Source organism: Salvia miltiorrhiza, chromosome 8 (assembly GCF_028751815.1).
Source record: "Salvia miltiorrhiza cultivar Shanhuang (shh) chromosome 8, IMPLAD_Smil_shh, whole genome shotgun sequence".
NCBI lineage: Eukaryota > Viridiplantae > Streptophyta > Magnoliopsida > Lamiales > Lamiaceae > Salvia > Salvia miltiorrhiza.
The window spans coordinates 14,391,191-14,413,557 of NC_080394.1; the positions used below are offsets into that span (position 1 = coordinate 14,391,191).

The 22,367-nt window shown below is 35.7% G+C and overlaps 2 protein-coding genes across 2 annotated transcripts; one reads left to right on the top strand and one right to left on the bottom strand.

Moving 5' to 3' along the window:
- The first annotated feature begins 2,236 nt into the window (after positions 1-2,236).
- Positions 2,237-4,326, top strand: LOC131001261 (GATA transcription factor 1-like). The gene is made up of 2 exons (XM_057927600.1): positions 2,237-2,703; positions 3,422-4,326. Exons 1-2 carry the CDS (start codon positions 2,500-2,502, stop codon positions 4,073-4,075), a joined length of 858 nt encoding a protein of 285 aa, XP_057783583.1. The 5' UTR covers positions 2,237-2,499; the 3' UTR covers positions 4,076-4,326.
- Positions 4,327-13,729: 9,403 nt separating this feature from the next.
- On the bottom strand, positions 13,730-17,205 carry LOC131001262 (uncharacterized). Its single transcript, XM_057927601.1, has 2 exons — positions 15,243-17,205; positions 13,730-15,164 (listed from the first exon to the last, which is right to left on the bottom strand). Exons 1-2 carry the CDS (start codon positions 16,176-16,178, stop codon positions 13,803-13,805), a joined length of 2,298 nt encoding a protein of 765 aa, XP_057783584.1. The 5' UTR covers positions 16,179-17,205; the 3' UTR covers positions 13,730-13,802.
- Between the last annotated feature and the right edge of the window lie 5,162 nt (positions 17,206-22,367).

Genomic DNA, 22,367 nt, shown 5'->3' on the forward strand with positions numbered 1-22,367 from the left:
GCAATGAAAACACTCCCCATAATATCAACTGTACAAATCACTTCCGAAAATTGCTCACCAAGGTGTTGCACCCAAAATATTAAACTGGTAGCACAAACCAGGCAGCAAAAACCAAACGAGAAGAGGATAACAAACCAAACCAAACACAGCCCCATAATCAACCGAGGAACCGTCCTCAACAAGAATGGAGTACCCGACAACCAGCAAATAATCAAGACAGGAGAATCAGCCACCCCACCAAACACACAAGCAAGAAAGAAGCAAAAACAAACAAAACAAAGGAGAAGAGCATAAGGAGACCACCTTGAAAGGAGGAGCGCCCAAACGAAGCTAGGACGCCTAGTCCACAATCCAAACATAAGGGAGTATCCGCCTGTCATCTCGAACCAGCTGCAGGATCTCAGGAATAGCAAAAGGCCATAAACCCTCCCCAGGCACCGAGGAAGCCAAAAAATCAGCAACACGGTTCCCCTCACGAAAAATATGGGTGATCATAATGTGCAACCCAATAATGCCCTGAAGAATCTTCCTCCATCTACTGAAGAATCGCCAAGGAATAGTAGTGGAACGAGATCGGAAGAGATCAACCAAAAATTTAATATTTTATATGAATTTAATTTAATATTTGATAAAATTAAAAGAAATTAATATAAATAATTTTACACTCTCTCCGTCCTATTATTGTTATCACACTTACCATTTTGGGTTGTCCTATTATTTTTATTGTCACAATTTCATAAAAAATGAGTAATAATTAACCCTTCAAAAGATGTTGATCACACAACTTTTAATTAAATTACATATTCTTCTTAATTCTCGTGTCCAAAAATTTTGGGACAACATAAAGGGACGGAATAACTAATAATGTGTTGTTTACTTATTTTAATTTATATTGAGAATGGGGAAATGTGAAAAATAAAGATTAATTGAGTAAAGTCCAAAAATAGAATACAAATTTTTTTATAAATGTTTCAAAAAGGAAAAATACAATGTTTTATCACGAATGAATGGAGTAATTCGTTATTATGTTTTTGACTTTCAAGAAGAAAAAAATGATAGATAAAACTATAAGAGTTGTGTATAAAATACATCGAACTTCTATTTAGAAGGATTGTTTATTGTTTATATTTATCTGAATTTATAGAAATTAATTATTGATGGATCTTAAATTTTCAATTAAGTTAAAAGAGATTTTTTATAGTACTAAAATTATGAAAGTTCTACTATATATTTTGTATAAATATTTATACTTATTACAGTTTAAGTATGACATTAACTTTTTACAGACGTTAATTTTTTTAGTATATTTTCACACGATAACTTAGAATATTGCTATTCTATCTAAATTGTATTCCTATATTTGTGTTTTCAAATGAATCAAAAGTGTACCGAGTCTTTTTCCTTTTAACGTTTTACTCACCTTACTAGAGAAGCAAAAGATCATTGAGAGACTCGCATCTAAAACTTTAATTACTTACTAAAATATCGGCTTTTCTCACAATTTACTCGATTTTCCAAATAAACAAACGAACGACGTTCCATCTTACGTTGATAAATAATTTCATTTAGAGTGGAATCTAATCTAATATTGTAATTTTGTATTTATATTTGATATTAATTGAATCAAATTAAATATTTGTATTCGAATTCGATTCAAATATTTTTCAAATATAGATATAATCATAATTCGAATATGGCATCAAATATGAATTATTTGATTTGCTTTCGATCGTAGTGAACAAATATAGCTTGTGATGCAAAAATAACTTCACCTTAAAATTCTGAATTCTGATTTTAAGGAATTGTGAAGTCTTACTTTTAAAATATCAAGCATTTTTCATTACGTATATTTCTTTACATTTTCCTTGGTTAAACTTATCAATTACAGTATTATATTCTCATAATTCTTATATATATTATTTAAATATTTAATCAAAATTAAATATATACAAATATCGAATCAAATTAAATATCATAATTTATTTATACTTAAACATTAATTGAGTCGAGTTGAATATTTATATTAAATTGAATTGAATAATTTTAAAAACAAAATCAAAATTTCAAATTAAATACAGAATCAAGTAAAACTATTTAATTTGTTTAGGAGGCTAATACAACCCCGAATTTGTAATCCAGATTTTGAATTTTTTGAATAAACATAAAAAACCTAGTTGTGGCTGGGGCCCACCAGATTGAAGCAGTAATTGTAAAACAAATAGAAAACGCGTAAAGGAAATCCTGTAGACCGATAAACAGGGTATAACTCCTCCGATAGCATTACAATACAATGAACGAAATCAAAAATCAAAATAAGAAAAATAAAAAATACAATCGCCTCGTTGAATTCAAGACCCTTCGATAATTATATCACACTCCCAATAGGAAAAGGAGAGGAAAAAGAGAGTCTTCTCTCTCCCCCTCCAACCTAACGTTTCTTGCTCTATCTCTCTCTCTCTCTCTGAATTCTCAAACCAAAACTCGAACGAAAAAAAAACAATGGAGATTTTGGACAGGGTGGGTGCGTGTTTCACCGTAGATGAGGACGACCTTTTGAACTTCAACCTCGAAGGTGAAGGCGAAGAAAAGGACCTCACCATTTTCAAAGGCGCCTCCGCCTCTTCTTCCTCCTTGGAAACTCCGAACCCGGCGGCAGCGGCGGCGGCGGCTTTTGGCCGTGGGGCGCTGAGCGGACCATATCATGTAAGTTCCACCCTGCTATGTGTGTGACTAGTCTGTTGACCGAGTCTCGCTGTGACTCGGCCGGTTCTGGGTGTTTCTCCGTACTGAGTCGGTAGAACCGGGGTGACTCGGCCGGCGATTCTGAGTTGACTCGCCGTTCGAGTCAAATTTGCCAGCACGTTTCCCCTCTTTGCATAAATATGTGAATACCGTGGCTTTGTATGTGTGGACGGTTTTGCCCTTAGAAACCCTAGGTCGTGGATGGGGGTATTTTTGGAACTCGAAAAGTTATTGGACGCGTCTTTGTCAATGCAGCATCGTTCATCACGACGTGAATGAGCTGTAAAAATTTAAATGCTTAAAATCAGTCATTTTCAAGACTTTGTGAAATTGTGATAATGTGGACATACTGCCTCACTTGCCCCTTAATTGGCCCAAGCAAATCAAATATATTCAATTTTGCAATTTCTCCTATTTGCAAAGACATTTTTGTCCCTCTGAAATTATTCCCTCAAAATTTGGCCCGTTTCATTGTCTTGGAATATATATTCTCTTTCCCCAATTTTGAAAAACATTGGAGGCAAAACTAATTCGAATTTGAAATGAGCCATGATTGATTAGCCTAGTCCAACAAATTGGGGGGGTCATAAAGCTGTAATATGTGTGACTAACACGCATTGATCGAAGAAATTCTTCAAGTAGTGAGTTGCGATTGATCATGGCCTCATTGCTGTTTCAGGAATTCGTGGAGGAGGAGGAGTTGGAATGGCTATCGAACAAGGACGCCTTCCCCTCGGTGGAGACGTGCTTCGGCATTTTGGCCGACAATCCGGAGCTCGTGATGAACCACCAGAGCCCCGTATCCGTGCTTGAGAACAGCAGCAGCAGTAGTCACAGCAACAGCAACAGCAATGGCGGCTCCATCGCCAGCTGCTGCAACAGCCTCAAGGTTCCCACGAACTACCCGGTTCGTGCCCGGAGCAAGAGGAGAAGAAGACGAGGTGGATATGGTGATCTGCCAAGCCAGCAATCCTTGTGGTTGAATCCCGTTAGCGTCAAGAGCAAGAAGGAAGTATCCTTCACGTTGCCACCGTTGCCAACCATCACGAGTAGCGGCGCTGGTATGGGAAGGAGGTGCTTGCATTGCCATGCTGAGAAGACACCTCAGTGGCGGGCTGGCCCCATGGGCCCCAAAACCCTCTGCAACGCTTGTGGGGTGCGTTACAAGTCAGGCCGCCTGCTGCCTGAGTACCGCCCAGCGAGTAGCCCGACTTTCTCCAGTGTGCTGCACTCAAATTCTCATCGGAAGGTGGTTGAGATGAGAAAGCAGAAGCAGGGGCCGGAGGGAGAAGGGATGCCAGTCAATGTGTCTTGTGGATATAGGCTAGGATAGTGGTCACTAGTTTTCCCTACAGCGTTGCAGCATTTGGGCTTCTTCTTTTTTCCGACTTATTTTTGTTGATTTATTTAGAGTAGTTAGATTAGGGTTAGCATCTCGTTTTTTGGTTTCTATGAAATTTGTTTAGGTCTTGTTGTAATGGACTAGATGGTTAGTGAAGCCATATTGGTTTTTTTTTTCTTTTTATGAATATTCTTTAGGCAGTTTTGATATTTTTGGATGAAGATAGCCAAAATCTTGGAAAATGGTGTTGAGCAGTTGATGATGCTAGCTCTAGGCTTCGATTTTTAGAAGAAAATCACAGCCACATAATTCTTATTGATGTTTTGATTAACATGTTTATCATACATTGACTAAATTGGAAGTTTTATATGGGCTGTTTCTTGAATCTTGAATATGTGTATTACAATGGTCACAGCAAGGCTGAGAAACGAAGTAGCTTTTCTCCACACAGACTTTGCTGTGCTGCTATGCTTCTTGTTATAACAGTTTTTCTCATTGTTGTTTAATTTGGTTTTGTGCTCTGCCTTTGTATGTGAAGGCAAGAATAGTTGGCCATATGCTCCTTCATTTTCAGTGACTTGGATTTCACCTTTTACAGATATAAATCTGATGCCTTTCCAGCAAATTTTGTCACAATCACTTTTTTATTTCTCCGTGATATGATAGTCACTTCATTTTCTATAAATCAATTGATAATGAAAGAGATTCACCTTTTTAACTTGGTTCGTTTTCTGTCATCGTATCTTTATCTTTCACTCTTTTCTTTCTTTAGCCTTTTTTAGTTTTATAATAGTGATTTTGGTCTTATTCCTTTGTTAATTGTTACTTTAGCGACAATCACGGTTAATAAATGATAGGATTGCGTTCAAGCCATTATCTTGTGCTGCTAAATTGAAGAGTAATTGATTTCTGATTAATGGTTGTTACCGCTTCCAAGCAAATTACTGCAAATTAATACGTTTATCGATAAATTTTGAATCTAAGTGAGCTTACCTAGACTAAAAATTCTTAAAATCCTTAATTTTGAATCATATATAAGTTGTGGTGTTCTGTTTTTCTTTCGTTTCTTTTTTAAAATTTTTAAAAATATAAACAGCAGAAAAACAGAGTGATTTTGAGTAGAAGTAGTATTTTTGTTCATTTTTTGTTTGCTTTTGGGTAGTAGTATTACATTTTGGTATCCGTAACAGCAAAATCTCATAATCCAAGTCCCAACAATTCAAAGTACATCGTGTGAATAATATTTTTAGGCTGAATTTATTACTTCAATGTATTCAACAATTTTACTTGATTTTTATGTTACCATTTATTTAGTTTATCTTAAAAGTAATTTTGAGGAGTTTGTGTTGCTTTTTGTCTTGATATCAGCCCATCAGGGTTAGGGGCAAAACAAAAAAAATAAAATTAAAATGGGCTTTCATTTGGGGCCCTCCTATGTTGCCTTCACTTTCTGTCAGTGATAATTTCTAGCCAATCAAATGAAGTAAATTGAAAAATATGGTCCAAAATCAATAACAATCGTAAATGAGCTGTCGTTTGAGGGCTATAAACTAATAAAGTTGAGCTAAATATTAACAAGTTTGAGTTCTGTATATTTAAATATTTGAGTGCTCGATTCGAGCTTTTGTTTTATTAATTGAATTCTATTAGTAATTCACTTATCGAGTTCGAACTCGATTCATATGATACTCGATAATTATGAACTTGAATTTATACTTGAGCTTGACTTGTTAAATATTCGTATACATGATATTCAAGCTCAAACTTGAACTCTATAAAAAATTAAGAAAAACTTGATAAAAGGTCAAAATGTGTTTTTGATCTTAATTAATATACTACTCAAACTTGACTCTTTCAAGGTTCGTGCACTAACTCGATAGAAGGTTCATGAATAGATTCGCAAACATTTTCGCGAATAATCGAATCCGAATATGTTTGCGAGCTCAATATGCCGAGTGTTGTCAAACTCGAACTTAGCTCATTTACTATGGAATCGAGCTTTCTTCGAACCGAGTATCAAGTAACTTGTGAGTAGCTATGTTCATTTGTAGCCCTAGTTTGTGTATGATTTTTTTATTTTTCTATTTTTCCCTAGATTTAAATAAATTAACGAGTTCAAAATGCGTTTACTTCTGTATAACTAATTATTTAATTTCTGATGCTCTATGTTATCCATTTTTGTTGGCTACTATCAATTTAATGATGAACTTAGTTATGCATTATGAGGAAGAACTTAAGTAAAGTATTGCGGGTGACATCTGGTTTTCAATTTGATTTTTTGTTAAAATCAAATTATTCGTGCAAATCAGAACAAATTTATCCAATTTTTTTAAAATTAAAATTGAATTGAACCGAAAAATTGAACAAAAATAGAAAAACTGAAAATTTGAAAAAAATAGAGTAAAAATTAATATTGTACAAATTAAGATTTAGAAAATTATATACTAAAATTAAAACTAGAAAATTAATATTATATATATATATATATATATATATATATATATATATATATATATATATATATATATATATAGGGGGCCGCTCCAATGAGACCCCCTAATTTTAGTAAGATCTAGGGTACGATCTGGTGCGTTTATTTTATCAATCATATGGCTGATATTGTATCTGGAGGGAGAATTTTTTTTTGCAGGGTTCGAATCCTGGAGGGAGCAAAATATTTTAAATTTTATTATTCATTAGTATATACTGCATTGTTCATCAGCATATACTGTCTTGTTCATTAGTATATATGTCTTATACATTAACAATTTTTAAAATTTTGTTTTTCACCAGTATATACATCTTGTTCGTTAGGTATAAGTTTTGTTCATTAGTATTATATGTCTTATTCATTGTCCTAGTGTTTCACGAAAAATAGGGGATCTCACTGGAGCGCGCCCCTATATATATATATATATATATATATATATATTATTTATATATAATTCAACTTTCAAATCAACCCAAATCAAAAAATTGATTTAAAAAAAACCAAACTGTACCAAAAAATCGAACCAAATTTTCATATTTTTGGTTGAATCGATCTGTTATTCAATTTCGAATATTCTACTCACTCCTATAAAATACTTTAATATCTTTTTTTTATAAATGAACAAACGAATAAAGAAATTTAAATACCGCGTTACGATAGATTCGAATCAAGGCATCAAGCTTTGGGCACTAACTACATTACCATTAGCCAATATACGCACACACTATTTTAATATTTTTTTAGAATTATATATATATATATATATATATATAGGGGTAGGCTACCGTGAGAGCATGGTGCGTCGTTTTACACCAAAAATATCCAGCAGTCAGCCGGTATGCCCACACTGCGCAGACAGCAGTAAGCAAAATCGTCTCCCAAGGGACTGGCGATAATTTCTCCAATTAAAGTCTGCAAAGTAACCACGAAATTTTGAGAAGAAAATATAGAAAATACTAAACTTAAAATTAAATAAATAAAATCCGAATAAACCAATTTTTCCAATTAACTAAAAGATGAATAAAAATTCCAACAATTAATAAAAGAATTCCAGCAATCAATTAAGTCCACCCTAGCTCAATTATTCCGATCATCGATGCAAAGATAACTTTAAATCATGCAAACAAACCAGTTATAACCACCGAAGACGCTTCTGACGTGATCTTATTTCTCCTTAATTATTCGATAATCAGGAAGACGCTTCACTAATTACTACCATAATCGACTGACAACCGTAAGAGACGCTCTATAGGTTTAATGAGCCGACAGCATTAATATTTAGAGAAACCCGATTCAAAACCAATAAACTCTGACGCAGGATTATTGAATTAAGACTGCTTTTCCCTTAACCCTGATGAGTCAATTTACCACTAATCAAACCTAAACCACAATTACGGATGGCCGGTTCAATTGGCTATATAATTAATTCTAACCCAATAAATATTTGCAACTATCTAATGGATTAAAACAATTAATATCATTAAACATGGAGAATCGCAGATGCAAGCATAAAAATAAAGTATAAGAACAATTAGATCTCACAGAATAATTTTGCTAGTGCTTCCCTAATCAATGCCGGAATAAACGAATTTAGCTAGAAAACATAATAATTAAATAACAAAAGAAATAAATAAAAAGAATAAATTGCAAAGAATGATGAAAGAAATAAAACTTGATTGGAAGAACTCCAAAATCGCAGTTGCTGCTCTCAAAAGTTGGTGTATGAATATATGATATGTCTCCAAACAAAGTGTGCTGAATACTAATATATATACTAAGAAAATAATCAAAACCTTAGTCTAATAAGGCAACTAAAACAAGTCTAATTAGGCAACTAGTCAAAAATGACGTAAAGCCCACAACTAATCTAATTAAAAGCTAATAGGGAAAAGTGGCGCAAAGGTCCAAATTTGGAACTATTCCCAATCCCAAAACAATTTAAATATGATCAGCTAATAATAATCAAAGATCCAGCCCATTAATCCTTGTCCGCACAGCCTTCATTCTCTACCACTTCAAGCTTCAAAATTCTTCTCAAAATCATGTCTTTTCTTCAAAACCTATTAAATACCATCAAAATTCACATAAGACCATAATCCATATCCAAAAGATGATATTTAACACGAATTAAGCATTGAAAACATACTAAAATCCCTCAAATAAATGCGTATAAATACGCCCAATCAAATCCCCCCACACTTAAACAAAGCTCGCCCTCGAGCACCAAAAAGAACAAAACGACAGAGAAGGAACAAAACAAGACTCAAAACAACGAAAACAAAGCTTTGACAACAATATGATAGATAATATTCAAAGTCTTGATCAAGATACAATCATCCACAAACAACTAACCATGCTCTTGCTCAAAAAATTATGCCATGTTCTTCATTCAAGTCAAAATTGTGCAAATTCAATCCTGCCTCACCAAGTTCACTCAATTTCTCTCAAAAGATAAATATGGACAGAATAGATTCACACAATTCACAACTTTATGCCTTCAAACACAGCTTGCCCTTATGTCACTATCTCCACCAAAATATGGAACCAATGCACAAATTAAAAGGTCTTGCATTTTGGTTGTAATGGGGCTTGGGTGCGTATAGGTGGGATAAACAAGGAAAAGGGATAAAAAAGGCTCAATATATGACTGAAAACATGCAACACACCATACCTTCCATCAATAAAACTCTAGAGTAGCTCCTCAACATATCCACAATCCTCAAAAAATATGCATCAACTCTAACATATACATATAGGGCATAAACATGAATGAATGTATACACAATAGGCCCTTTATTTCCTTTGCACTTTTGCACTTTTTTCTTTCTTTCTCTTTTTTTTTTTTCAACTGCATATATATCCCCATAGAATCAATGAACCATCACTCAACACACTAAAATGATAGGAGTACTCATCTCCCATCTCGTCATAACCTAATGCATTCACATGTTTTCAAGGGACAAAAGCAGGCTAAAATAGGCTAAGGCTCAATATATGTGGCTTTTAATCAAACAAAACAGGAGCAAATTAGGAACAAACGGGCTCACTAAGGGAATAGTGAAGGTTCGGATAATATGTTCAGGCCAAAATAATGGTTATTCCTAAATGCCTTAATCATTTTCATGCATTAAATTCTCAAACTCAGTCTTGACTATGGCAACAGGGCAAACCAGAAATTTAGCATAGAAGTTCGAATCAATCACTCATCAAAGAAACAATTGGAGCTAGTCATGTGTGCTCATTAAGGCTCAATCCTCACAATTTAGTAGGCTTCAAGTATTTTGATCAAATTTTGCACGTTTTTCTCATACAAGAACACCTACAAACATATGCATAATTCCATCACAAGAGCAACAGCCTATCATACCAAATCCAATATCCTAATTTCAACTCTTCACATCATCCATCATAACATTGCCAAAGGACTCGAAACTGACTCGAAGACCAAACCAACAGACCAACAGAGCAAAAAAAAGCAAAAACAAACAAACAAAGAACAAAGACACCCCCCCACACTTGGACAACACAATGTCCTCATTGTGTGAGAGTAGGACAGACCAAAACAGAAACAACAGCAAACAACTAAAAAGAAAACGGAAGCTTCAAAAACGAAAAGCAAAAAGGAAGAAACTTCCCTGAATTGGAATCATGTAGGTGGATGAGGAGGCTGAAGATTCCGGCGATGAGGAATGGGTCACCGGAGATGAAGGAGAAAGGAGTGGCACGATGGTGTTCTGGTGGTGTTCTGCGGCGCTAAAACTGGTGACGCGCGGCTGAGGGAGGAACTGGCAGCAGGCGGTGGTATGGAGGGGGTGGTGTTTGGGGAAACCAAATTGAGGGAATTTTGACTTTAGTCAAAAATCCTAGTTCCAGAATTTGCACCTTGGCCCCCAACTTTTCAGAAACTGGAGGGCAACCCCCAAACCTGCGAAATTGACCAAAACACACCCCAAGTTTTTTTTTTAATAGAAAAAAAAACGAAAATAAACAAAACAACATTTTTCTTCTTTTTTTATTTTTTTTATTATTTTTTTTAAAAGAGAAAAAAAAAACGAAAATAAACAAAACAAGGGCAAGAAAAATCGGGTTGCCTCCCGATGAGCGCCTTTATTTAACGTCCCTGGCTGGACAGAAAAGAAGTTCAAAAATCCTTAGACAATGGTTGGAGACGTCAGGCTGAGCGCATTGAACGACTCCATCTCGACTCCAGCATAGTATGGCTTGAGTAATTGTCCATTAACCTTAAAACACTTTCGTGTTTCGAGGCTTTGGATTTCCACAGCTCCATGAGGACTCACACTAACAACTTCAAACGGGCCCAACCAACGAGATTTCAATTTTCCTGGCATAATCCTTAAGCGTGCGTTAAACAAGAGAACCTTTTGCCCAACTTCAAAGGATTTCCTTCGAATGTATTTGTCATGTAGAAATTTGGTTCGTTCCTTGTAACGACTTGCATGATCATACGCCTCCAATCGAATCTCCTCTAATTCTTGCAGTTGGAATTGCCTCTCTTTGCCAACGATTTTCTCATCTAAACAGAATTCCTTCACGGCCCAAAAAGCTTTATGCTCCATCTCAACAGGTAGATGACATTGCTTCCCAAAAATCAGCCGGTATGGAGACATACCAATCGGTGACTTGAAAGCAGTGCGGTATGCCCACACTGCATCGTCCAGTCTCAAACTCCAATCCTTTCGTCTCGGGTTGACTGTTTTCTCAAGGATGCTCTTGATTTCTCGGTTAGAAACTTCAGCCTGACCGTTGGATTGTGGATGATATGCCGTGGCAACTCGATGATGGACTCCATATTTCTTGAAAAATGCTTCCAAAGTGCGGTTGCAAAAATGAGTTCCTTGATCGCTAATGATGGCACGGGGCACTCCAAATCTGTTAAAAATATTAGCTTTAAGGAACCCTGCAACAACTTTAGAGTCATTAGTGCGGGTGGCCTTCACTTCCACCCACTTCGAAACATAATCAACAGCCAAAAGAATGTAAGAATTTCCAAAAGAACTAGGAAACGGTCCCATAAAATCCATTCCCCAAACGTCAAAGATTTCACAAACCAAAATAGGGACTTGAGGCATTTCATTGCGAGAAGAGATATTACCTGTTCTTTGGCACTTGTCACAATTTTTGTAGAAATTGTAAGAATCCTTAAAAATAGTTTCCCAATAAAAACCACAATCAAGAATCTTACGTGCTGTTCGTTTGGGACCAAAGTGACCTCCACAAGCATGAGCATGGCAAAAATTCAAAATGGAATGAATCTCCTCATCAGGGATGCAACGTCGTATCACTTGATCCGCACAGGTCTTCCACAAATAAGGATCATCCCATATGAAGTATTTTGCTTGGCTCCTCAACTTATTCTTACGGGTTGTCTCTATTCCCTTAGGAAAAACTCCAGCAGTTAGAAAATTAACCAAATCAGCATACCAAGGAATGTTACCGTCGATGTGCAGCAGCTGTTCGTCTGGAAAGTCGTCTGGTATGGGCATACCGTCCGACACAGTCTGCAGTCTGCTCAAATGGTCAGCTACCAAGTTCTCGGCTCCCTTTTTTATCTTTAATCTCCAAGTCAAATTCCTGCAAAAGAAGAATCCAACGGATCAAGCGAGGCTTAGATTCTTTTTTAGAGAGCAAATACTTAAGAGCTGCATGGTCAGAATAAACAACAACTTTAGAGCCAATCAAATAAGATCTAAATTTTTCAGAAGCAAAAACGATGGCTAAAAGCTCCTTCTCCGTGGTTGTGTAATTGCATTGAGCCGGGTTGAGAGTTTTGGAAGCATAGTAAATCACATGGCTCTCTTTCCCAACTTTCTGCCCTAGCACTGCTCCAACGGCGTAGTCGCTTGCATCGCACATGATTTCAAAAGGCTCTCCCCAAATTGGTGGTTGAATGATGGGGGCAGAAGTGAGTCTACTCTTCAAAAAATCAAAGGCCTCCTTGCACTTGTCATCGAACACAAAAGACACATCTTGATGAAGCAACCTAGTGAGAGGTTGAGCAGTCTTTGCAAAGTCTTTTATGAAACGCCTATAAAAACCTGCATGGCCTAAGAAAGCACGAATCTCTTTCACATTAGAAGGATAAGGTAACTTAACAATCAAATCAATTTTCGCCTTATCAACTTCTACTCCTCTTGCAGAAATCACATGCCCAAGAACAATCCCCTCTCTCACCATGAAATGACATTTCTCAAAGTTCAACACCAAATTAGTGTCGACACATCTCTGCAAAACTTGTTCAAGATTAGTCAAACAATGGTCAAAAGAGTCTCCATGCACAGTAAAATCATCCATGAAAATTTCTATGCAACTCTCAATCATGTCAGAAAATAGACTCATCATACAACGCTGAAAAGTACCAGGAGCATTACATAATCCAAACGGCATACGACGCCATGCAAAAGTGCCAAAAGGACAAGTAAAAGTGGTTTTCTCTTGATCTTCCTGAGCTACAAAAATTTGAAAATATCCAGAGTAGCCATCAAGAAAACAAAAGAATTCCTTACCAGCCAATCGCTCAAGCATCTCATCAATGAAAGGTAATGGAAAATGATCTTTCCTAGTAGCATTATTCAACTTCCTAAAATCAATGCACATACGCCAACCAGTTTGCAACCTCATGGGAATCAACTCATTCTTCTCATTCTTAACCAATTGAAAACCAGACTTCTTAGGAACCACATGAACAGGACTGACCCATGTACTATCAGAAATCGGATAAATAATCCCTAAATCAAGCAATTTAAGAATTTCTTTAAGCACAACTTCTTTCATGACAGGGTTCAATTTTCTTTGAGGATCCCTAAACGGCTTACTATTAGGCTCAAGTAAGATTCTATGCATGCAAGTAGAGGGACTAATACCTTTGATATCGGCTATAGTCCATCCAATGGCAGATTTATGCATCTTAAGAAGACTTACCAACCTTACCTCTTGTTCTGCACTGAGTTCATTGCTGATGATCACTGGCAGCGTGTCATCCTCTCCTAAAAACACATATTTCAGATGCTGGGGCAGTACCTTCAAGTCCAGCTTCGGTGGCTTCACAACAGAGGGCAAAATCGGTTCTGTGCTGGTCGGTATGGGCATCCTGCTCGACAAGTGCCGAACTGGAATTTCCTCCGTTGAGTACAGCTGCATGATAATCTCTCTAATGGCTTCATTCTCCTCAGTTTTGATGTTCTCTTCAGTTAGGGAACTGAAAATAACCTACTCAAGCTCATCCTCCCTGAAATTCTTAACAAATTCCTCAACCAAAGGGTCAATAACATCAATCATGAACACAGATTCAGGATCCTCAACATGCTTCATAGCCTCAAAAATATTAAATGTGACAATATCTCCATCAAATTCAAGGCTAAGCATTCCACTATCCACATCAATTTTTGCCTTAGCAGTTTTCATGAATGGTCTCCCTAAAAGAATCAAAGATTGCTTAGCAGAGGCAGAATCATCCATATCAACAATATAAAAATCCACAGGAAAAATCAAATCATTGACCTTGACAAGGACATCCTCAACAACACCTTCGGGATATGCAGTAGACCTATCAGCTAACTGAATGATAACACGAGTGTCTTTCAAAGGTCCTAATTGCAAATCCTTATACACAGAATAAGGCATGACATTTATGGACGCTCCTAAATCTAACATGGCTCTCTCAACAGTCTTATTACCTATAATGCATGGAATGGTGAACATACCAGGATCTCGACACTTTTGGGGCAATTTTCTTTGAAGAACAGCAGAAACATTCTCACTCACTCGAATTTTCGCATCATTCCCAAACTTCATTTTCTTAGAGCATAACTCTTTTAAAAACTTTGCGTACCTGGGAACTTGCTTAATTGCATCAAGCAAGGGCAAGTTTATTTCTACCTTTTTGAAGATTTCTAGAATATCCTTCTCTTCTTCAATTCTCTTGTTCTGAGCCAACCTAGAAGGAAAAGGTGGTGCAATCAATGATTGAGGAATTGAAACCTTAGGTTTTCCACTTACCTTAGAAGAGCTAGGCTCGGTGGATTCTGGTGACTTCTCACTAATTGCATTGTCCTTGGCTTCATCGAGCTTTTCTTCTTTGTCCTGCTGCTTAGGTTGTGGCTCAACTAGAATTCTCCCACTTCTTGTAGTTACAGCACTTGCATTTTCCTTGGGATTCATCTCCGTGACAGAAGGAAGTCGGCCTTGATTCGCCTGCAGCTTGTTCACCTGAGTGGCTAACTGCGTGATTTGTGTGCCCATATTACTCAACGCTGCCTGAGTTTCATGCTGGAATGCCTGCTGACTTTGCACCAAATTCTTCACAATTTCACTGCTCTGGGCGAGGCTCTTCATGATATCGCTCATATTGGGTGCAGAACTCGGTGCAGGACGTGCGGTATGGGCATACTGTCCAGCCTGAGGCGGATTCGGCGCGTACATCCTTGGTTCCTGCTGTCTCCACCTAAAATTTGGGTGATTTCTCCACCCTGGATTGTAGGTGTTGGAAAAAGGGTCGTTTCGCCTTTGCCTTTGTGCGTTCATCTCTTGCTCATCAGCGGATCCCATGCACGCTTGCTCAGTATTATTATCCTGCAGAGATGGACATGCATCAGTATGATGATTATTTTCAAAGCAAATTCCACATTGAACGTGTTGAGTTTTAGAGACAGCAAGTCCTCTAACTAAAGAGGTGAGAGCATCAATTCTCTCGTTCATGTTGGAATCTTCTACTTTCTGCACTGGCCTATAACGATCATCATCCTCATCCTCATATTGTTGGCCATTTGAAACCATGTCAACGATGAGTTGCTTTGCTTCGTCCAAAGTTTTATTGGTCAAGCTTCCACCACAAGCAGCGTCAACAATTTTCCTATCAAAAGAAGACATACCACGATAAAAATAGTTAGTAAGCAATTGGTAGTCATAAAATCCATGATCAGGACACTTGCGACACAGCTGTTGGAATCTCTCCCAATAATCGGCTAAACTCTCCGCCTTCTTCTGTTTAATGCTGCTAATGGCCATTCTCAAATTTGCAGCTCTGGACTCAGGAAAGAATTTTCGCAAGAATTGTTCTTCTAAATCTCCCCAAGTTCTAATCGAACCAGGAGGAAGATCAAAAAGCCAATCTCTCGCTCTACCCTGCAAAGTATGAGAAAAAGTCAATAGCCTCAAATTATTTTCAGTAAAACCATGAGGGCGTAGAGTTGAGCAAACTAGATCAAATTCAGTCAGATGCTTGTGTGCACTCTCTCCAGGTAAATCACCGAATTTGGGTAGCACTTGAATGAAACCAGGCCGTATTTCAGCGTTGCCATTAATGGCAGGAAGGACAATGCACAAAGGGCGATTGCTTCTATGACGGCCTAACTCTCTGATCAGTTGAGGTGGTTCCTGTCGAGGATCAACGATCTCTCTATCGTTCTCCTCATCCCTATTATTACGGTTACCCATTGGATCTTCAATTTCTTCTTGATCCTCAAGACTCGGTGGAGCAGAATTGGATCTCTTTTTCCACTCCTTAGCTTGCTTCTTCAACTTTCGTGCGGTCTTCTCGATTTCTGGATCAAAAACTAATACGCCTGTACGAGAAGAACGGGGCATAAACTAAAAATAAAATAACTAAAAATAAAAGACAGACTGAAATCAGTAAAATCCTACTTAAAACCAATCCCCGGCAACGGCGCCAAAATTTGGTGCGTCGTTTTACACCAAAAATATCCGGCAGTCAGCCGGTATGCCCACACTGCGCAGACAGCAGTAAGCAAAATCGTCTCCCAAGGGACTGACGAGAATTTCTCCAATTAAAGTCTGCAAAGTAACCACGAAATTTTGAGAAGAAAATATAGAAAATACTAAACTTAAAATTAAATAAATAAAATCCGAATAAACCAATTTTTCCAATTAACTAAAAGATGAATAAAAATTCCAACAATTAATAAAAGAATTCCAGCAATCAATTAAGTCCACCCTAGCTCAATTATTCCGATCATCGATGCAAAAATAACTTTAAATCATGCAAACAAACCAGTTATAACCACCGAAGACGCTTCTGACGTGATCTTATTTCTCCTTAATTATTCGATAATCAGGAAGACGCTCTAATTACTACCCTAATCGACTGACAACCGTAAGAGACGCTCTATAGGTTTAATGAGCCGACAGCATTAATATTTAGAGAAACCCGATTCAAAACCAATAAACTCTGACGCAGGATTATTGAATTAAGACTGCTTTTCCCTTAACCCTGATGAGTCAATTTACCACTAATCAAACCTAAACCACAATTACGGATGGCCGGTTCAATTGGCTATATAATTAATTCTAACCCAATAAATATTTGCAACTATCTAATGGATTAAAACAATTAATATCATTAAACATGGAGAATCGCAGATGCAAGCATAAAAATAAAGTATAAGAACAATTAGATCTCACAGAATAATTTTGCTAGTGCTTCCCTAATCAATGCCGGAATAAACGAATTTAGCTAGAAAACATAATAATTAAATAACAAAAGAAATAAATAAAAAGAATAAATTGCAAAGAATGATGAAAGAAATAAAACTTGATTGGAAGAACTCCAAAATCGCAGTTGCTGCTCTCAAAAGTTGGTGTCTGAATATATGATATGTCTCCAAACAAAGTGTGCTGAATACTAATATATATATACTAAGAAAATAATCAAAACCTTAGTCTAATAAGGCAACTAAAACAAGTCTAATTAGGCAACTAGTCAAAAATGACGTAAAGCCCACAACTAATCTAATTAAAAGCTAATAGGGAAAAGTGGCGCAAAGGTCCAAATTTGGAACTATTCCCAATCCCAAAACAATTTAAATATGATCAGCTAATAATAATCAAAGATCCAGCCCATTAATCCTTGTCCGCACAGCCTTCATTCTCTACCACTTCAAGCTTCAAAATTCTTCTCAAAATCATGTCTTTTCTTCAAAACCTATTAAATACCATCAAAATTCACATAAGACCATAATCCATATCCAAAAGATGATATTTAACACGAATTAAGCATTGAAAACATACTAAAATCCCTCAAATAAATGCGTATAAATACGCCCAATCAGAGCACATTTTAAAATAAGAAATAAGAGCAATTTTTAATGTATGAATTTTATGTAGAACACGTATGAATTCTCTGTACAAAGGTATGAATTGTGAAAAATAAATTTTTGCTACCTTTGGGATTCGAACTTAGGACCATAAATCCATCCAACAGGATTATGAATCAACCGTAGATCTTGATGATCTAAGGGCTGAAAATAATTCTTATTTTATATCTTAAGAAATGCTCTTATTTTAGCCCTTCCCTATATATATATATATATATATATATATATATATATATATATAGGGGAGGGCTAGAATAAAAACACTCTTAAGTGTATAAAATATAAATGATTTTCAGCCCTTAGATCATCAAGATCTACGGTTGATTCGTAACCCTGTTGGATGAATTCATGGTCCTGGGTTTGAATCCCAAAGGTAGCAAAAAATTATTTTTCACAATTCGTAACCATGTTTGATGAATTCGTAACCCTGTTGGATAAAATTCGTATATTAAAAAACGTTTATATTTATATTTTAAGAAGTGTTTTTACCGTAGCTCTCCCCTATATATATATATATATATATATATATATATATATATATATATATATATATATATATATATAGGGGCGCGCTCCAGTGAGACCCCCCATTTTTCGTGTAACATGAGTACAATGAATAAAACATATAATACTAATGAACAAAACGTATATCTAATGAACAAGATGTATATACTGATGAAAAATAAAATTTTAAAAATTCGTAATGAATAAGACATATAAACTGATGAACAGGGCCGTATATACTGATGAACAAAGCAGTATATAATGATGAATAACAAAATTTAAAATATTCTGCTCCCTTCAGGATTCGAACCCTGCGAAAAAAAATCACCCTCCAGATACAATATCAGCCATAGGATTGATAAAATAAACGCACCAGATCGCGCCCTAGATCTCACTAAAATTAGGGGGTCTCATTGGAGCGGCCCCCTATATATATATATATATATATATATATATATATATATATATTATGGAGGTGTTTGGTTTGTGGATGAGATAAATAAGATTGATAGGATTTGAGGGTACTTAAATAATCCACTCAACTTAGGGTGATGAACAATCACTCATTTGAGTGATTAGGCCGAATTGTTGGGAACTTAATGAAATATCCTAGCCTTTGTTTTGATGATACCAAAATTATTAGGTTTTCTTGTAATAGACTAGAATCTTTCGAACTCAAGTGTTGGAGTTCACTTTCTAGCTTGTTTAGTGTTCTGAAGACTGAAGACCGGAGGAATGAAGAATGAAGAACGAAGAACGAAGAACGAAGAACTAAAGACTGAAGACTGAAGAACTCAACTAATGTTCGCGATTAAAGGCAGAGTCAAATACTGATATTTGACTAAACGAGTTTCTCAACTGAAGAATCAGTTATGACTAATTCATTAATGCAGGCCATGTGGATTCAACGGACTGATACTAAAGTCAAATATCAGTTAACATTCTTCATCGGACTGATACTCCAGAAGATTAAAGGAAAGCCACCCACGTCAAAGTACAGCCGCATTAAATGCAGGGATACAGAGGATCGTCTTTTCTCTGCAGAACATTTCTTTTTGGTGATTACTTTTCAGAAGCATCTTACCTCCTGTATCGAGTAGCTGTTTCTCACCAAACAAGGAACCTCGAAGATTGAAGCCCCAGCCAAATTCGAATTACTCTCCAACGGATGAATTCTTGAACCATCTCCGCCAATGGATCTATTCAAGACCTCTCCTATAAATAGAGCTCGAGGATCACTTCAATCTTCACTGATTCAAATACACAAGCTGAAACGTTGCGAAATCGCAACTCAATCAATCAAAGCCTTCCAAAGTTTGAATCGAATAAGATAATCCTAAAGCCAAAATCAGTCCATTGCTGATTACATACATTCTCTTAGAACCTTAGGCAAATACTTGTTCATCCAAAGCCAAAGTTACCAATTACAGAGAGCCTGTTCTATGTGATCTAGTTGGCAGTTTTTGAATCTCCTTTCAACTGACCGAAATGAGAGTTTGAGCCGAGAGGAGTTCAGACCAGTGTTCTAACTCCAAGAGATCTTAGCCAGCGCTAGCAAAGGCATTGTTGTGTCTTAGCGTGCAAAGTGTGTTTGAGAAATCCAACCTAGTGTGTTGGTACTGAAAATTTAATTTTCAGTTGTAAGGTTTGTTGTGTACCCGTAAGCACAAGCCCAGAGTGTTTGTCAGTGTGATCAACTAACCGTGAACGTAGGAATTGAATTCCGAACCACGTAAAAATCACTTTGTCATTTATCGCTTTCAGTATTTACTTTCTTATCTGCGCATAAACTATTAATTAACTGAAACTGATTAATTGCAAAGTGAAACTAAAATCTTGACAACTGTTAATCACAAGGCTATTTCAAAAGAAAAGTTTTTCGCTGCCAGTGTTATTAGTCTAACTGATCAATCTTCGGATAGTTAGTAAGATTCATAACACTCCTCTGTTTTACAACAAGACTTAAGCCTCACGCATATCAGTTAAAGCCTTGCGCTTAACTGATATCTCTTTATTGAAGAGAGATTCAGTATCAGTCTTCAACCTTTGCACTAAAGTTTTCTTTAACTGTTTCATCAGTCAAAAGGTTTTGCTTGTTGTTTTTGAAAAATAGCCTATAGGTGTATTCCCCCCATACACCTATCCTGACTTTCTGGAACCTAACACGAATTATCAATCACGAGCTCAATCATACAAACTAAACACTTGATTAAGGTGAATTATTTTATCAATCATGTCTTATCACTTACACCAAACGCCTCCTATATAATCACATAAGTCAACTGCACGCAGACGAGACCTCTACATACACCACATAAATGTGGGAAAATAATCGCACATAAACGAGAACATTATTCATATATAAATAAAAAAAAATTACACCGGGGATTGAACTCGAGATATTCTTTTGTTTTCGTAAGACTTTTATCCATAAAAATTCGAAGACTTATTTCGGTTTCGACGTGTATTAGTAATTAGATCCATTTTTGTCGCTTATTTACCATTAATTATTTTTGTTGTCAAAATGCATTTTGTAGTTTGCACTTTGCACATGAGAGATTGAGTAATTATAAGTCATGTGTGAAAATAATAAATAAATAAATAAAAATATATAGTACACGATCATCGATTTCTGTAAGAGTTTTGGTCGCGAAGTCAATTTTGGTTAATATCTAAAGACTTTTCACATACTATCGTACAATTTGATCCTTCGATTAAATATCTCCGATTATTTTAGTACATTTTCTTGATGAATCTGAATATCTTCCACCGAAACTTGAGATATCATATAGTAATATAGTATTAAGTTCGTTTCACACACACAATTTTCTTAGAAAATAAGAAAGAAATCTATTTTTTCAGGTAGATTTTCTGACAAGTATGAAAATTTGATCAAAAGATAGCTAACATTTTGGGCTTTGGGCATCCAATTTGACTAGCTAAAGAATTAATTAAAATCGAATCTGATGTACGTAGGCTTTAAATATTATCGAGTCGGGATTCAACATATACATTGTTAAATTTATGGCATGCATTCGTAGCAATAATGTCGTAACTACAAAACTATTTAGAATTTATAAAAATTCTTTGAAAGCATGTAAATGCTAACTAAGGGTTGAACCTCTTTAAAAATCTTTTTGACGAAAATCTCATGCAAAAAAATATCAAAAAAGAAAAAGAGTATTCATCTATTATAACGAAAGAAACCCGATAAACATGTAAGTATGTAACATAACGGGGTGAAACCCGGTAGACACGCGTTACATGTCTAATAAACTTTGGTTAAAACTCAACTTGTAGGAAGAAACATGCCCTAAATTTAGATATGTCTTACTATCTTATGTACAGATATAATAATTAATTTCCTTTGCATATATAAAATTTGAAGCTGGAATGTGTTTAGTTATTATTTCTAGCAAATTTATCTATTAAGAAATAGATACAATTTTTCCTTACATTAATTGGATGCATGTGCCATATATTGGCCGAAGTTTCTTTTAAGCAACCCTTTTTTCCTTTCGAAGCAAGCATGCCTTTTTTTATTGGAGTGATACAATTTTTATTTTTTCCTTCTCTCTTTGTTTCTCCTTTTACGATTTCAATTTTAAAGCGTGTATGCACTAATGATTTAAGGTAAAGTTGTAATCCTTTACAAGGTAAAGTAGGGCATCTTTGCTTTATTAATCTCTATCAATATCTTTTTGATTTTATAAATTTTCTTTTAAAATTTTTTACTGTCTTTTTCCTGAAATTGATATCTATTCAATAAACTTTTAATGTAAAGAGTAATCATGATGAGCTTTTTTACTTTTAAAATTTTAATTTATGTTGCTAAAAGATAATTTAGGTCAATTTTACTCATTCATATATTTTAAAGAAAAATTCTACTATTTGCAGATATTAAATTTATGAAAGAAAAATAGATCTGATTGATTTTTTTTTTTTTTGCTTTTGTTTTGGCAACAGATCTGATTGAATTGATTTAAATACCCTTCAGCCATTGGAAAATGACTTCGGGCCTATTGTTATCCTCGTGGATTCGCTTTTCGCTATACACGTATTGCATGATACATATCGGGGGTCGAACTCGCTGTGCAACGATTTATGGGAAGTATTTGAGTATATGCTCGCAATTACTTGGTGCGTGATTTTTGCCATG

Bases quoted from the DNA above. Each gene is read 5' to 3' on its own strand.
- LOC131001261 (XM_057927600.1), top strand. From the start codon at position 2,500: ATGGAGATTTTGGACAGGGTGGGTGCGTGTTTCACCGTAGATGAGGAC. The intron at 2,704-3,421 runs GTAAGTTCCACC...TTGCTGTTTCAG, and splicing joins CGCTGAGCGGACCATATCAT to GAATTCGTGGAGGAGGAGGA.
- LOC131001262 (XM_057927601.1), bottom strand. From the start codon at position 16,178: ATGCCCCGTTCTTCTCGTACAGGCGTATTAGTTTTTGATCCAGAAATC. The intron at 15,165-15,242 runs GTCTCTAAAACT...CCATCTCTGCAG, and splicing joins CTTTAGTTAGAGGACTTGCT to GATAATAATACTGAGCAAGC.